Source organism: Tinamus guttatus, unplaced genomic scaffold (genome assembly GCF_059628265.1).
Source record: "Tinamus guttatus ecotype Peru unplaced genomic scaffold, ASM5962826v1 Tinamus_guttatus_pri_ptg000123l, whole genome shotgun sequence".
Classification (NCBI taxonomy): domain Eukaryota; kingdom Metazoa; phylum Chordata; class Aves; order Tinamiformes; family Tinamidae; genus Tinamus; species Tinamus guttatus.
Window position 1 is genome coordinate 542,843 of NW_028288657.1, and position 18,012 is coordinate 560,854.

At 42.1% G+C, this 18,012-nt stretch overlaps 1 protein-coding gene across 1 annotated transcript in view; it reads left to right on the forward strand.

Moving 5' to 3' along the window:
- Positions 1–1,324: 1,324 nt before the first annotated feature.
- The window catches only part of EBF2 (EBF transcription factor 2), a gene marked incomplete at its 5' end in the record, with an annotated part of 90,160 nt that continues 73,472 nt past the window's right edge, over positions 1,325–18,012 (forward strand). The window contains 5 exons of the mRNA XM_088521490.1: positions 1,325–1,522; positions 2,530–2,593; positions 2,896–2,951; positions 3,328–3,401; positions 9,876–9,944. Of these exons, the coding sequence (XP_088377616.1) occupies positions 1,325–1,522; positions 2,530–2,593; positions 2,896–2,951; positions 3,328–3,401; positions 9,876–9,944 (461 nt within the window). The remainder of the gene's footprint in view (positions 1,523–2,529; positions 2,594–2,895; positions 2,952–3,327; positions 3,402–9,875; positions 9,945–18,012) is intronic.

The window sequence follows — 18,012 nt, forward strand, 5'->3', positions numbered from 1 at the left end:
AACAGTAAATCCGTGCCCCGATCCACGGCTGCCCCGTAATCAAGGTGTCCCAAACACTACGGGAGGTGCTGGCAGACCTGCATGAACGTCCACAGACGGTTTAATAAATACAGTGGGTAGTGATGAGGGGAGAGGAAGAGAGGTTTGTGCCTGGGGAAACCGAAAGTAAAAGGAAGTAGCTTCCAAGAAGTTCCCAATCCCGGGGAGCAGTGGAGATGCCGCCGCGTTAGGCTGCGTGGTGGCATCGTCTTTATTATTATTTTTTATTTTTCCCCTTTCCCTCCTTCTCCCAGAGCTCCATAGCATATCAAGGCACCCAAGTTTCTACATGCAGCTTGAGAGGGAGCCCCGAACTTGGTGCAGTGCCGGCGGCTGCGTGCGCTCCCATGTACCTGTCTGATAGGACGAGAAATTCAGGGAAACTTAGGTAGATCTCAGAGCCAAAGACTTTTTGCAATGCAGTGCAGCGATTTGGGGGATTAAAGAAACGAAGCTGTTGCGACTCCCAACTTGTCTGGCGAAATTATTAAGTGTTGCGGAGGTTCATGTGCGCCTAATTACCTCGCAGTAGGTACTGGCCGGCGTTAGGAAGAGGGAGCTACAGCTGACTGCGCTCAGCAGCGCAGCTGCGGCTCGGGACGGGGCAGGCACGGGGCAAGGGCTAGTTAATGTGAATTTAAATTCTCTCCCTTTAACGTAGAAACAGGGGACCCAGGCGTCGGTGCAAATAGGTCAGTGACCAAAAACAACACTGACAAACTTCGCTGCCGAAGAAAGTAAATATCTTGCTTAAAGCTACTTGTTTTCTACCGAAAATATAGATGAGGGAGATGACAGTCCGTTTGTAGCAAACGCTTTATGGTCGCTTGATTTCCCCTGGAAGGAAGGTGACTGGGGCCGGACGATACCGCACTTTGAGATTCTCTAGTAATTTCTTGCATGCAGTTCTCCCCCCCCGCACCCCCTCTCGCGCACTTGCAGTGCAGAAACGAAGCTGACAGGTAAGAAGAAAATATAGGAAGAGCTAAAGGAATTGGTGCATTCAGCAGTAGCCAGTGTTTGCAGCGGTCAAGGTTTGTAACTTCCCCTTGTTCTCGCAGTGTCAGTGCGGAGCTCGAGGCCGGGCTAAACCGAGCCTTGGAGCGACGGCTCCGAGCCCGGGGGCTGCCCCGTGGCGGCTCCCGCGCCGCGCGCGCTCACTGGGACGAGCGCTTATTTGTAGCCTACTTTTTGCACAAGCTGAACCATTCCCGGTTTTTCTCCGAACGTGTTCTGCCTTTTCTGTTGTTTTGCCGCAACTACTGCAAAAGCCTTTTAATGTCTTTGTCTCTCCCCAACACCCTATCCCGTATGTTTCCTCTGCAGCGGAGTAGCTTTGTCCAGAGCTCACTTTGAAAAGCAGCCACCCTCCAACTTGAGGAAATCCAATTTCTTTCACTTTGTTCTGGCTCTCTACGACAGACAGGGGCAGCCGGTGGAAATAGAGAGGACAGCTTTTGTGGACTTTGTAGAAAACGATAAAGTAAGGCTTCTCGTCCTTCTTCCTTATTTATTTTCTTTTTTTTTCCTTCCCCCCTCGCCCCCCCAAGTTTGGAGCTCCTCTCCTTCCCCAGAGAGCTGCTAACCTTTAATACCTGTTGTCTGTGTCCCTAGCAAAATATAACCAGCCCTTGGTCAAGGGTTCAGGTGCTCAGGTAGAGCTGCTGCCCTCTGTGTGCTGTTATGGTTAACAGGGCTTGCAAACCTCAGCTGTATCAGGGAATACAATGGGAATTTGATACATCCATTTAAAAATTGCACGGGAAAAATGTATTGTTTTGGTTTTTGTTTGTTTGTAGTTGACAGACCTTCCTAGGTACCCTAGCAGAAGTGGAAACTAAATTCTAATTTATTATAGAGTCTGTTGAGCTTAATTATATTTAATTTTGGACTGGACTCAAAAAGCATTTGATTTCAAATTTTAAATTCATATGTTAAGTGCTTCCTATTGCTCATGCTATCGTCGTCTCCTTTTTTCTTAGTTAAGCACAGGAGTTATTAATTGTGAAGGGTGTTCATAAATATTATCTTTTAGGAAATTACAGGGAAAAATAGTCCAAGAAACATCCCAATATCATAACCTTCAGGAAATAAATATATTTATTGGCTCAAAACAGCACTGTTACTAAAAACCAAGAACGCTGAGCATTCCCACTATCCATCTGCTTAACAGTAACTGACTTGAAATGTTCAAGCTCATCATAAAGTGTTTTGTCTTGAAAAATTTGAGTGCTTTTTAGCAAATAAGGTAGCGAAAAAAGTTCCTGAACCCCTACAGGAAAAAATGTCAGCAGTATTTTGTAGTTTGTCCTGGGTCATTCAGAAGGTTAATATATCCCAATCAGCGATTCTGCCTTGCAGAATTTTAATGAACTTCATTGTCGCTTCCATAATGATTATCAGCTTTTGCATTTTAAATGTGCCAAATAAGTTCTGGAAGATATATTGATATATATGTATGTAGTTTTTTTTTTTTTTTTAATTTTTCAGGAGCAAGGCAATGAAAAGACAAACAACGGCACACATTACAAACTCCAGCTCCTTTATAGTAATGGTGAGTCACCCTCTGTCACCCTCTGTAGATTGCAAACCAAGGTAGGGTTTGTAGGTGCTACTGCTATAGTTTCTAAAACCCCAAACCCACAGAAATTCCTTTGCGTGATGATGGCCCTTGGTATCGGGAAGGGCTCTGAAGTTTACCTTGTGCTGATGGCCTTGGGAAACATCCTTCTGGAAGCAAAATGGTGTTTTCAGAGGCTATGTAGTAAGTCTGGGTGAAACTAGATGTATTAATCCTTGTGACCAGAGAAGGATATCTGTAACAGTGTCGTTTATCACTCTTCTCTCTTGCCCTAGGTGTCAGGACTGAACAGGATCTGTATGTTAGACTCATTGACTCGGTCACTAAGCAGGTAAGCATAGCTACTATGTGCTGTGCTATCCTGTGCCATCTTAATCTTGCTCTTCCCTACTCCTCACCCTGTGTGTTTGTTTTTTCTCCTCTGGTGTTGCTAATATCACTGGACCTTAATTTTGAATTTGAAAAATAATACCAAAAATAATACTCTCGGATCTCCTCTTTGCCTCTGCTGATTATAGTTTTTTAACCATTTTCTAGTGAGTATTTATCTATAAGATGGCTATCCTGCTTAAAAGCACTTTTGGGGAAGGCATTTATTTGCAAGCCACGATGAGCAATAGTAAAAAGCTTTCACCTCAAATCTGAATATTATGTCAGTTAAGTACCCCCCGGTGCTATTGGTTTACTCGTTTTCTTAATTTTTGTAGCCTATAACTTATGAAGGACAGAACAAGAATCCTGAAATGTGCAGAGTTTTGCTCACTCATGAAGTCATGTGCAGGTAGGATGAATTTATTGACAGTATATGATTTGTTCAGTTTGCTTTTATAGATGCCGAAATGCTCTTTCCATAGAACATGTATGTAGGAGAAGTTTTATTTTTGGTCAGAGAGACTTTTAAAAATATTTAGTTTCAAAATAGTGTATTTTTTAAAAATATATTTTAGTTATTGTTTTTGGTAGTGTTTTTTTTTTTTTTTTGTGCAACAGATTTGCAAACCCCAGGCCTGCAATCCGGCTGTGCTGTTTTTGTTCCATTAGCTAGGTGTTCTCGTGTTGTTTTATGAAGCATGAGAAAGCTGTAGTTAATATTCCTGTTTATCTTCCTCAAATATTCCACATAATTTAAAGATTTTACTTGAAAATTATAAGGCATTTTTTTCCAGTCGTTTTACCTAGTGAAATATTTTAACGTTCTTAATTAAATTAACAAAATAAATGTTTTTTAATTTTGCTTTGTTCTCCTACTCCTGAAACCCCAATCAAACCAAATTCTAAGTCCTTCCTTTTTGTACCTTGTAAGCAACAGCTATGGGACTTCCATCATTTAATTAGGAAGACACTATTTTTAGCATGGAAAGTGAAAATTAGTAAAATGCAGTTGAGGATGTTTTTAATAACATTTGTGCAAGTCTGTAGTTAACATGTACCTTCTATATGTACCTTGTGCTTCCATGGTAACTTATTACTTTTCCTGTGCTCTGTAATTAAATTTTTTTCAATACATATAACACTGCATTGTCAATGTTCTTATATTAAAATGTGTTAAATTGTGCATAGAATGTTCTTTCATAAAATGAAAGGCAAAACCAATCTTGTCCTTTATTAAACACATTTTGTGATTTAGTGTATTAGTGGGAGGAGATATGCTGTTGAATTGAATGTTGCTGCTTTTAACATTACTGTTCCCGGTTCTATAGGTATATATTTTTTAAGTAATCTAAGTTAATATAATAGCTTAATTGGAGAGGCTTCTTGTCAGGGGAAAGTGTTAGTTTCAGTACTTGAGGTTTGGGAATAGTTGACATAATATTAACTATAATAAGAATTAGGTAAATGTATTTATAAAAGTTTTTATGTGTTTATACACGCCTTAGGTATTTTAGCTTTGTGCTTTGCTCTCATTAAGAATGTGAGCGTTGCTGCTTCTGACCAACTGTACATGCATCTGTACACGTAGCTTGTGCTGTGTGCGAGGCTCGCGTGGGACGCGCTCTGCCATGGCCTGTACATATAGCAGATTAAATAGATATGTTTTGGCTTGTTTAGAAATTATATATTTATTTAAATGTATATTTTGCTGTTAGTGTTGGAAGTTTTTAGCTCTCTGTAACTAGGTGAACATTAGAGAAGACAAAAATAAGAATTTCTATGCGTCTGACTTTCTGTCGGTAATAACAAAAGCACGGCATACTTTGTTTTTCTTCCCCGTCCCTGGGTAGGGAGAGATGGTCTTTTAGAAGTTGAGATCTCAGCAAAGCTCCAACATCAGTACTCGAGTGTATTACTTTAAAATAAAATTCAGTTGGCTTCTTTTTCCCGTTTCCTCTCTGTCCCTCCAAACAATCTGTCCTTCAAAGTGTGAAACACTGTTCACCTTTTGTATATCTGGCTGCCATTGATGCCTGTAAACATATTCCATGCTTGATTTAAGGTAGTGTTTTACAAATGTAAACCATTATTCAGATTATACTGAACTCTCCTGCTTGATAGATTAGCCAAGGAAGAATTACAACTCGGGGACGACTCTCCATGTAATACACAGATTAGTGAACCAAATCAAAAGCTCCCTGTAACCTAATCAAGACATTTGATTTTAAATGTCTTGTTTTCCTAAAGTATCTCTGAACAAGATGCTGTGTAATCTGAAGCAGAATTACACACATCACTTTGAATAATGCCAAGGGAATGGATCCAACTCTAGTTAAACTTGACATTTTATTTTATTTTATTTAAGTACAATAATCAAATCCTGCTAATTGTGTGCTGCTTAAGTGGCAGCATCAATTTTTAACGCTCCTAGTTTAGTTTGCATTAGTAACATTATATAAAAAATTAATGCCTTGTACTCAGTCTGCTGTCCAAATTGATGCCTATTGTTTTTAAAAAGAGAAGGGTCGCTCTGTCTGTCTGCTTCCTTCTTGCAGTGCTTGTTAGTTGGGATGGGCTGCCCCTGTGCCCGGAATCGGTTGTGTGTTATCACACATGCAGACACTCGTGCTGTATGGAGACAAGTGCATCCAAAAACCTGCATCTCCCGCTCAGCCAGTGACAGATGCATGCTTAGCAGGAAAGTTGTCTAAATATTGATACGGCTACAACAATCTGTCATACCAATTGAAAGTTAAACTCTCAACTCTCAATAATTAGTGCTTTCAGTGAGCGGCTTTATTTATTTGCAGATCAAATTTTTTTCATTTGGGTTATTACAGCCTAATGGGAACTGTTCCTATTAGGCGGGTCTATCGCAAATATGCAGTCTTTTCCTCCCAGTGGTTGGAAATCAAGGTAAACAGTCTCCTCTCCTGGACTAACTTTTTTTTTTTTCTTTTTCTTTTTCTTCCAATTATCAACTAAGAGGAAACTAGTTGTTATGCTGCTGCCAGCAACCCCCTATGCCCTCAATGCTCAGAGGGTTAAAAGGTATTATAATTTGAACAGAAGTAGTCTCAGGGCCTACAGCTGGCTAATAACAGAGCTGTATTGAGCGCAGGCGAGCCCCACAGCTGTGACTTTCGCCACAAGGCTCAGACTAGACAGCAGCTCTAATCAGCTGGGCCAGGCGGCCGCTGGGGCCCGTGTCTTTATCGGCCAGATGGTGTGAATTTAGACACTTTTGTTATGCAATTGCAGGGAGGAGTTGAGGAGAAGAAAACAAAACAAAGGCCACCATGCTGTGAGCTTATTTGAGTTTGAAATTAGAGACAGATTTTTTGGGGAAAGGGGGGTGGTTAGGGAAGGGAAGTTGAGGGATGAATTTTAAAACCATTTTAGTCAAGTGTGAGGGGGGCAAAGGGTGCGGGTCGCCTCTGCCATGAACCTTCTGGGGTGTTTGGTTTGTAGATGTGGCATGGAGAGCGATGGCTTCGGAGACTGGCTTTTCTGGTTTGTTCTTCCAGGAATGTTCATAATATATTATTTTTCTGTCTAGATCTAGTTAGAGGGTAAAGTAAAACAACTCAAAGCGCAATAAGAAAAGGTGTAGAGAAGACTGGTATTTGGCCTTGATATCCTTCTTTTAAGCAAATAAGTACCCATGAAGATATGTTTCTATGACACTTTTGTATTAGGACCTTAAATATGGCTGAAGTCATAGCATTCATTTTCTTTAATTGAGCATTATATCCTTGATTCTGGACCACCAGAGTTTGGGATTTTTGCCACTGACTTAAAATGGAATGGATCAATTATGTTACAGGCAGCACTTGTTTTACAAGGGCAGTGGGAATAGAAGTACCTGAGTACTGGGTTGAAATACTTGGAGATGAGACAGTGGTTTAAAGTTTTGAGAGGTACTTTGCTAGAGCTTTCACCTGAAATATCCTTAGTCTTTAAAAACACTCCGGCTGATGTGTAGACTACTCATTCACTGGAAAAGAATGACTGTTTTCCCTACTAAAGAGAAAATGTTTCATATATCTTGAGGCTGAAAATGTGTTGTGGTCCAAGGAAATAATCTAGCCATCTAGCAGAAATCTGTTTTCCAAACGAGGACTGATAAGAAAGTAGATATTTGTAAGAAGATTGGAAGACTTTGGCTGTAAGTTACAGTTTTTAAAAGAAAAGTCTGAAATGTTGCTAGAAGTGCATAGCTTTGGTAATTGTGCAAACTAAAATGAAACAAGATATGCTAGTTTCAGATCCCAGATACATTGCACTCCAATCGCAGGGTATTCCTTCTGAGCGCTTAGTCCACAAGGAAGCGGCAGCGTCTCTGGAAGCGTGGGAGATGGAGTGCAGGTCGTTCGGCTCGTCCTTCCCCAGCGGTGCTGGGTGTGATGCAGCCGGCTATATTCTTGTTAGGAGTATCTGCATGAGTTATATGACTATAGGCCATCTCTTTTAGTATCATTGCAAGGAGAGGAGAAAACGGCTGTTTCAGCTAGCTGTAAAAAAATATAACATTACTACAAAAATATTTTAAAATTTGCACTCCTTTGTTGTTATATTATATTGGTATATTCGGTTAGAAACCAACAAGGCATTTGCTCCTGGTAGTATTTGCAATGCAATGAAATATTGGACCTGCCAAATTCATACAGTTCTAGCTTTTTTTTTTTTCTTTCTCTTTTTTTTTCCCCTATTGAAAATAATACCATATGTCTGTTGTTTATTACAAAATTTGCACTCTTTATAAACAGTCATAAGGCAGTGAAGCACATATGACATACTAAAAGTTAGGAGTTGGAGAGAGTGGGGAATTCTTAGCTAGTGTGAATTATCATAGCTTTACTGGAGTCAATGGAGCTGTGACAATTTACAGCTGCTGGAGGGTCTGCCCCAGGGATTTTTAAATATTTAGTGCATCCTTTTATTTTAAAAAGGACTAACGTGGATGAGTAAGTGCAGGTTTGAGGCAAAGGGAATGTAGAAATGTTGAAACAGTGCTGCTATTCAAATAGATTTGCTAGTTTTATCATCTTGTGGGCAATTTCAGCTTGCGAAGGGAAAGTTTTGGTGCACAGTAACTTATGGATAAAATGCATACATTTGAACATTTTAGTACCTGAAGGAGTGTGTGTTTTTTTTTTTTTTTTTTTTAAACACTTATTTTAGGTAGTTATAGTTGAATACTATGCATTTCAAGGGAAAAAAAAGCTTCTTTATTCTTTTACTATATTTTGTACAGCTTTCAGTGAATTCAAGCTTTTTTTTTTTTTTTTTTAACTGCTGTGGTTGCAATTGGTGAAATCTGAGGGATTCAGTTTGATTTAACTTCACAGATGTATTCAGCCCCTGTATTGCCGTACAGAAAAGTTAACTATCTCTTGATTCTGTAGAATTTAAATTCTGTAAGTTTAAATAACCTCAGATGTGATGAATTTATTTTGGAGTGGCACTTGTGTAACTGAGGACATAATTTGCCTTTTGAAGCATACGGAAGTTCTGGTACAGAGTATGCTCAAAAGTACCATGATTCTGCTCTGGAGTTTTGTGTTCCTCTTCCTTCTCATGTTAGGTTTTGTCAGAATAAACTATCTGAGCACTGGGACAGCTTAACTTCTAACAGACTTTGTTGCTGTAGGTACATTTTTAGAATGGAGAGAGAAATTCAGATCAAGGCTGCTTTTTAGTAGCTCTGATACTCAGCTGGAGTAAATGAAGGGATCATCACTCTCGTTAGTGAGCGTAGCAGTGGAAATCAAGTAATGATCTTTCTCTTGAATTTTCTTGAAATGGGGCAAAGAGATGTAGCAGTTTAGTTCTTGTTTCCCTGAATGTTTCACTGAATTTAATTCAGTGGGACTGAAGAGTGCTGAATAGCTCCTGGGAATGGGTTGGGGTTGTATTATTCTGTACTGTCTCATGATACGTGTGTGTATATAAACATACATACACATACAGTGTATAAGTGTGCATGCACATACATACATGGAAACCATTCTGCAATGTGTACCTTATTGTAGGCTCCTCAGGACAGCAGCATTACTTTTTTTTTTTTTTTTTCAGATCAGATAAATATATTAATTTTTACTCCTGTATTTTAGGCAAAATAATTGCTGCTGTATTTCAGGTAACAATTTAATAATAATGATTTAAATGCACCCAAATTATATCGTAAACTTATTGGAGCTGGTTGCAATTTCTGTACCATCATGTAGGTGGCCACACAATCAAAATCAGGTATAAATGTAAGCATAATATCCAGGGCTGCTTATCACAGAAAGAGTTTCAGAGACTTGCAGATGAAATTCGAATCTGGAAATTTTCTCTTCAGATCCTTAATAAAGTCTCACTGTATGTTCAGTTTCTCTTTTTCATTGGTGTTGCTGTACAGTTGAAGTTTTCTATGGACATGTGGAAAATTTAGAGTTACTTTATATTTAATAAACAAAAAATCAGATATTAAAGCAGTAGGTTGCTTATAGTTAATTTTAATACCTTCTTTTAATGGACTTTTAGCCATACACATGATTCTTATGTCTGTAATGTGGTTATAACATCTGTTAATCATTTATAAATCCTTTATAAATAGAGCCTTAGTCTAAAGTGTGACCATATTGCTGTTCATTTTGGCTCAGAATTTCAAAAAAGACTAAAGGGAGCCAGGTGCCAAACTCCTGCTGAATAGACCAGGATTTGGGCACCCAATTCCCTCAGTCTCTCTCTATTTTGAAAATGCTAGCCAGAACTTTCTCAGCTGCTTTTTTAGGGCTAATGCTGAATCCTGAAGCTCACCAAACAAGACTTTCAGGTGGTTGCTTTACTATCAGCTCACAGTAATTCTTTAATCTCGTTTTGTCCCTCCCTATAGTCGGTGCTGTGAGAAGAAAAGTTGCGGCAACAGAAATGAGACTCCCTCTGACCCTGTGATCATTGACAGGTAGGAAACGAGTCCTTGTTTTTGCACAAAAGCAAACCCAGAGAGCGGTGTGTGCTCTGAGGCAGCTCCGGGACTTGATGGCTCTACTGCTCTTAGGTGCTTGTGAGTCGTGACTCTTTAGAAAAATGCTAGCCTAAGAGTTGGTGGGTTGGTTACCTTGAGTCTGTTTGGATTTATCTTGAAGGAGCTGTTGATATATATATATATGTGTGTGTATATATGATATTCTGTGTGTCTATCATTTTCATTGTGACCAAATATTCTACGTATGTGTGTCTGAATGTTGTCTGTTTGCCAGGGATATGATCCAACTAGATCACTAAAACAGGAAAAAGCTTTGAGCAGCTTGGTAGCTTCATTAATATTCTTTAGCAAAATAACAATATTTTTGTAGAAATATAGGGAGGAAGGAAAACATGATGGCATCGTTTTGGGGTTTTGGGATTGCTCTCTTTGCCTATGTGTGTGCTGCTTTCTCTGGAAATTGCAAGTGAAATCTAGAGTCCAACAGAGGTGATAATAGGAAGGTAGATGAGAGAAACAAGGGAGATTGCCTATTTAAAGATTTTTACCTTTGTTTTAAAGGTGGGATCACTAAAACTGGGTATTGGCCCCAAAGGAAAGAAAAAAAAAAGTGCAGAGCTGCACTTAAAGAAATTGCAGTGGTGGTAACAGATATGCAAAGGACATACATGGAAGCACTGAGTGTGCTTAAACCGGAGCAGTTGCCATGCAGCAACCAGTCTTTGCAATGTGGCCGTTGATAAACGTGCTGAAGCCCGTCCGGGCAGTGCAAGCCTTGAACCAGGCCTTCATCTGCAGGCAGAGTAAAGCTCTGAAGTCTCTTGTGTCAGCTGGACTTCCAAGGGAGGCCAAGAAAGCAAAGCGGGTGCTTTGTGAGACTGCATGCAAAGATCTGTCAGTGCCTCAGAGAAAGAAGGTCCTTTCCTTGGGCTAGTGCCTAGGCGGCTACCAAACGTGAGCAGAATTTCAGGCACGAGCCAAGTGGCATCAGCCACACAGGATAGAGCATTCAAAATGCCCCCAAAATGTATGATTATCTTGCAAGGTGATGTTCAGGGTGTTGTACTGTTTTACCTGTTTAATGTTAGAGCCATGCCTTACTGTGTTTGCCAAATCATGAATTTTGCATCTCGTGTAATAAGTTCAGCATTGGGGTGGGGGGGGAGACAGGTCTGCCGTATTGTTATTGGGGGTTGTGTGTGTTTTTCTCTCAGTTGAATTCCTAAAGTTCTTATGCTGAACAAAACATTGCTGCTGTTCCCAGACCTTTGCTCTGGAAACTGGATTTCGATCCTCAGGACCTTGTAGTTATTTTCCCCCTTCCTGTTGGCTACTAGCACTCTTCTGCACGGAACGACAAGGTGGTCCCTCGCCTCCTCGCCTGGCAGGGTGGCTGGAAGGAGCGGGGCTTGGGGGCTGCCGTGTCGCCCACCGTGTCCAATGGTGTCAGCCGGAGGGAGGGTGGAGGCCTGGGGCCAGCGCTGCGGTGCCCGCTGAGGCGGCTGCGCTCCCTGCACGGGAGCCCCCTGCTCCTGAGGGCTAGCCTTTTAGTATGATTTTGAGAGAGGTGCCAAACCACAAACTGGTGACACTCTTGGTAGAGTCTCTAAAAAGAAGCTGCAGAGCCTGGGTTACCTTTGTGTGCTGTAAGGGCCCAGCGTGTCAAAGCATAATTGAGGCCATGTGCCTGGAGATTTTCCCCCTGCTCACGCGCAGGGGTGCGGGCTGTGCCGGCATGGGCACGGGCACCAGAGCTGCCTTCAGCAAGGCCAGCCGTGCCGGAGGAAGCATTGGGGCTGTGCCGCTGTGCACGGGACGCGCTGCGTGTTAGTGCTCTGCCACGGGAACGGGACTGGCCTTTGGGTGTGCCCTCCCCTGCTCCCCCTTCCTGCTCCGCAGAAGGGCACGAGGCCGGATCGCTCAGCGTCCCTCTCACTCCTGCCTCTCTGCAAAATCGGACTTGGAGGACCTTTGGCTCTCCCAGTTTTTTCTCTTAAAGTCCCTTGGGGATGGCTGAGATTATCTCTTTTGTGCCCCTTTCAAAATGAACTCATAAAGTAGACACAAGGATATTTCCTAATGCTTGGAGGTAGAACATCATGAAGGAACAGAGCTGCATCAGGTTTGCACTGAGGCTTAAAGTGATGGGATAAGTCACGTAACCTGCCTCAGTTTCCCCCTTAAAGTGTTAGCAACTACCTATATGAAGTGCTTTCAGTTCCTTGAATAATACTATTTTTGTTTTCCATGTTTCCTGCTCCAAGGCAAATTTCCAATACATGGTGCTCTTGGAATTGTTCCCTTCCTCCTTGTGAGGCTGCCAAGGTGGAATAAATGTGTGGGATGTGCTGCTGCTGCGGGGCGCAGAGACACGCAGCCCTGCGCGGCTCCCCCGTGCTCCAATCCCCCTTCAGAGGCTCCCAGGCCCACGCTGATCTCTTCGCTTGTCCTGGGGAGTCGCAGTCCTTTGTTCACTGCTAAATCCTACTCTCCTGCAAAGAGCTGCTGTTGTGCCATCTGTCTCTTTATGAATTTTTTAATAGACTGGATGTTTGGGGAGAGTCAGTAACTTAAAGAGCACTATCATAGCCGTTGGACAAGTGCTTCTCATAGCACATTCATTCTTTCTCTCTCTTTCTGTCTGTCTTTTGCAGCAACCCAAAATTTCCTTACTAGTTTGCAGTGCAAAGTGTCTTGAGATCTTCGAAACGTGGTCACGTAGGCTTGTAAGCAGGGCAGACTGTGGGCTAGTTTTGTTTGGAGTCATTTAAAAAGTTACTCTCCCGCAGACTGTTAGTGTTCTCTGGGCTGAAGGTTACTGCTTCTGAAACTTCAAAAAATCAATGCAGTTAGATTAAATCCCTGCTGATTTCAGGCCCAGGTTTCTTAGGGAGCTAGCGGATCTGGAACCTCTTTTCCCACAGCTTTGTGGACGTGAGCTCCCCGCCGTGGCATGACGGGCTGCAGCCATTTTGTCCTCGAGGCACCTGACATGGGCCCAGGCCAGGAAGGACAGGGGCCTTTGTGGCTGCGAGAGAGCGAGACACCGTGTCAGAAACAGGGATTTGGAGGGGCCGGGAGGGAGGTGTGGGAGAGGCTTCACCAAAGCCAATTCCCTGCAGCTTCGGTACGTCTGTGTGCAACTCAGCCAGCACATGTTCTGGTCTCAGAACTGTAAGGTGAATACAGTTAAGTTGGAGCTAGGATGTATTTAAAGGAATAAAACACGGCTATTACTACTGCTCTGTGGAGGCCTTAAGAAAATTAGTCTAGTGAAGACAAGAGCCAGAGGATTTTAGCAGCTCTATATGAATCAGATGTGCTTCAGTGATGCTCTAGTGCAGGATGGCAAACATAGATGAATTCCAGCCTTGCTAGGTAAATTGTGCTTTAGCTGAGATTAAAAAAACATTGACTGCTTTGGCTGGGCTTATCCTGACTGGGCGATGCAAAGTGAAAACACTGTGTGTGGGGAAAAATCCTTTTCCCCGTTTAAATTTATTGGAGTTTGATCACTGAAATAGACTGGATAAAATTCTCCTAAGTGCAGTGTTCTCATAAACAGCAAGTGAGGAGGTTAAATGCCTGCACAGACAGCATAAGGGATCTCAAAAGGACAAGTGGCAGAACCACGTGGAATCATCAGAATCGATAAGGTTAGTAGTAGTAGGGAAGAAAGTGGAATGAACTTTCCCATGAATTAAAGTGCTGCTGGAGTAGAGGCTGCTGTTATGTCCAGTATGCAAACAACACAGAAGAAATCCTCTGTGTGCAGCATAGCATTAGATAGTGTGCCATCTCTATAGCCCGTTTGGAAAATCAGTCTGCATTCCCCTCCATCCGTTTGCACTCATTATTGATCATGCCAGTGTTCCAGAATAATTTCGTCTGAATGAAAGCCATTTCCTCTGTGTATTTGTGACCTAAAATAGTCTCCCTTATTGCCTTTCCCCTTCTCTTGGCCTCTGTCTAGACCTTGTTTTATAGACTTGTCACTTCACGTGCCCTAGCATTTCGTGTTACTGCCTCTTGCCCCGCTTTTGAACCTTTTGTTTCTATCCATTCCCTCCTTGGTGTTTCTGACACCATCTGTTTCTGGTGGATCTTGCATACTTTCCACCCTGTAAACATCCCAGGATTTCAGCCTCTCTTAAGTGTGCTGCTTCCTTATGAAGACCTTCCAGTTAATGAGTGGCCTGTTTCCCACTCCAACAATTATAGGCAAAATTTCTCTTCCACATGGGACTTCACCCAGAGTCTTTGTAAAATAAGAAGATTTAGATTAAAAGTGCTCAAGTGTCCAAAACTCACTTAAATCAGTTGGAGCTGGACTCATAATTTAAAAGATATTGAAAGCGTACATGACTTGCTCAAGATCTTATAGGTGGTCTGTAATACAGCTGAACCCAAGCTGTGTTCAGGTTGGGTCATGTAAGCCCGTCGTGGACGTTCCCTCTCGGGGCGGCTCTCCGGCCCGTCCTGCTCTGGGTCGGAGCGCCCATGTGCTGCTCTCGTCACCACCAGCTCTTTCTCCTTTTTTTTTTTTTTTTTTTCCCCCCCTCTCCTTTCCCTCCTCCTCCTTTTCTCCGTTAACTTGCTTCCCAACTGGAGAGCCCCCTGCTTATTTCTCTGTGGGCGTCACATTTATAACTCCATGTTTGGTGGCTTTTCCTTCACGCGGAGTCCATTGAGCTTGTAAATTGTATTGGATCAGTGGGCCTATAATGAGGCTTCTAAGTCCGAACAGTGCAAGTCTGCTGGGATTTTATTGTTCATAAAGCTTCTTCCCTGGGGAGTGATGGAGCCATTAGGTGTGAGCTGTGTTTAATATTTGGTCATGACAGGAAGCAATAATTTTCTATCTTTTACTGTTGTTCTTGAGCTGGTTTTAAGCAGTCAGCTTATCTGAGTCTCAATGATTGTGAGCCCATTAGGCAAAGTGGGCTACTTGTTCCTATGCGAATTTGCATCTTTCTTGCAAAGGCTGTGTCAATAAAACAAAATAAAAGGTAGTAACTTACTGCCCTGTGGGGGCTTTTACTCACTCTCTTGCCCAAATGCTCCCAAAAGCTGCTGCCCTTGACAGGAGGTGACTGAGAGCTGATTTCACCAGGTCATGCTATTTCTCACACTGAAGAGATTTTGTATTTATACCAGCAGAGAGCAACAATCAGGACTCCTATTGTATGGCATTTTATGGATTTCGGGATCCGTCTCAGTCTTGTGGAAATCTGCATCAAAACTTTCGTTGAAGGTTGTATTCAACTTTTGGAAATTTGCTATATGTAATTTAGCAAAAAAATTATCCAAATTAACAATTTTTGATGCTCATTTTTTTCCAAGTCCCAACTATAAAGCATTCTAAAAAGGATTCATTTGCAGATGACACTACATCTAACAGAAATACTTTCATTGAGTTATTCAAAAATAAAAGAAAATCATATTTTTAATCTACATTCACAGTGTATTTACATTCAAGGAAAAATAGATGTGTGGGGTAGAAAGACCATCTTGTTACTGTCAGTGCGTTATGAGCCTGACAGATGCCGTTTCTCTGCTCTGTGTTCCGGCAGAAAGTTTTCTGTTTGTGGAGAGGTTTTACTCCTCTCCTGCTGTGAAGCAGCAGAGTGGGGCAGCCTTCAGCTGCAGTTCTGCAGCGGCAAGTGCAGAGGTGGGACGTGCCCATGAGCGAGGCTGTTACAGCCATGTAGGAAAAGTTGTTCCCTGGATATGAGCAGTTCTCGGCGAAATTAATGTAGACAGTGTTGCATAAGACACGGTTTCTTCGCAGGCAGAAAGCAGAACTCCAAGGCAAGGGGCTCTTGTGAGACAAATACCTCTTCAGGTGAAGAGAAATAGAATAGGATGAGGAAGTTAAATTGATCTTATAAAAACCATTGTATGATGTCCTTTTTCCTTTAGACTTTTTCTTTATTCAAGATCCTCTAGCAAACTCAAGAGGGCTAGTCCTAACCCATTCCCATTGCAAGATTTAATGTACTTTAGTGGAAGGGATGGAGATTAGGATGTCTGAAGCCAGTTTTGCACACTTCCCTTTCTGTGGCCTGCAGAACAATTTGGACTAATCATTTCCTCCTTACGCTTTATTTTGTTTCTGTGTGGTATCAAAGGTCTTGCAGTTTAAATAGAAATAGGGGCTGTTCTGCAAGTAAGATGGCATAAAGGAGAAGGAAGGTGGTCTCATGTTGTCTTACCGAATCGCCTGGTGCCGCTAGCCAAGTTGTAAGGACAGTTTACATGACACCCACAATACTTGTCCACATTGGCTGATGAAAGTGTTTGGAGCATCTTAACAGATAGTGGAGGATGAGCAGAGACGTGCACACAGGTGACCCGATCCTGAACAGATCATTCTAACTTACATGTTCAGATGGCATCATGTCAGCTGCCATGGGGTTTAGTACATACGCTTAAGTGCATATTAATTGTGGGCTACGTTTTCAGGAGACAGATTGAGCTGGCAGAGGTTGACTTAAGGCAGCTTTGCAGTTCAGTGCATCCCAGCATTGTCCCTGTGTGACCTGCAGAGATCAGTGAGCGAAGCCCCTGTAACTGCAGCCCTTGCAATGGTGAGCCCTTCTCCCTCTGCTCCGTTTGTGGTGTGAAGACAGAGAAAGAAAGAAAGAAAGTAAATAGTCTCGCTGAAAGTGTAAATCCCAAGCAAACTAAAATGATGCAATTGATTAGTATCAATCCTGTCAGGACTCGGGCTCTGTAGCCTGGCGGGAAGGTGCTCCTCTGGCAATCCTTCCCTTTTGTTTCTGGTGCTCTCCTCCAAGAGCTCGGTGCCGTTCTCCGCAGGACATGCTGTCGTTTCTGCTCGCTTCTCGTGCTGATGGCTGCAGCACCAGGCTGTGTTCTCGCCCTGATTGTTGTGCTGCTCCCTTGCTCCAGTCAGGTCTGTTCTGCCCCAGGGAGAGGTTGTCCACAACCACACTCCCACTCTGCATCTTTGGAGCTCTGAACAAGAGGCTTGTATCAAAAGGAAAGAAAGCATTGCCTTGTTCTTCTGGCTGCATCCAAGAGTTAGGGGTAAGCGTGCTGCTGTGCAAGGTGTGTTTGCGCTTCCAGGATGCACGTTCTCCCCCAAAATGCCAGGCCTTAGGCAGATCCCTGAGCCCCTGAAAAGAGGTGGTAGAGGGAGGGTCATTACAGGGGTGTTTGAAATGGATGAAAGCCAGTACATAGTAAATAGAACAAATTAGTTGATGGCATAAAGGAATTAGACTTGAAGCTGAAAGTGTTGATGCCAGTACAAATTGGATTTAATTATTTTTGAAGAGATACATTTAAGTTTTCTTAAGCAACACTGATAAAAGCTATTTCAGCAAATGGGCCCCGATTCAGCAAAGCAATTAACACTTAGTATTGGTTAGCACCAACACCAAGAGGCATAAGTATTTTGTTGAAATTTAAATTCTAAAAAGAAAAGGGAAACTGTTAGGACTCCCATCTGGGCTTCTGGTATGCTTCACATTTATGAACTTTTTATCAGAAAAAGTTTTAGAAATGTCTTTTTTTGAAGTTGTGAAACTTGGGATTCTTGTGTCCTTATAGGAATCTGAGAAAGAAAAAATGATGTACTGGAAGGTCTGGTAAAAAACGAAGAGGTCTGTGACCTTCGTGTGTGTTTTGTCCCGTGTCCTTAAGCTATTATTCTAAATAGCTTTAAATGTCCATTGAATTCATTGCCCCTCGAGCCCACTCCAGTAAATTTATCTTAGATTCAAAACAAGATTGTGTTAGATCTTAAATTTGAGCCCAGGTGAATACTTGATAGTATTGATGTCCTGAAATGGTTCACTTAATAGGAACATCTGTGCTCAGTGCCTTAAAATATTCACAACTTGCAGAGTTGAACTCACACCACGTCATTCTATTTCATGTTGACAAAATATCCCGTCAGTCAAACTCACTTCGTTAAAGCAGGGTAAAAAGTGTAAAAAGGTAGACAGTGTGTGTCAGCAGCATGAGTTGATGTAGAACTTCCCTCCCACCCCCAATCCTATTTTTGTTAAAGAAT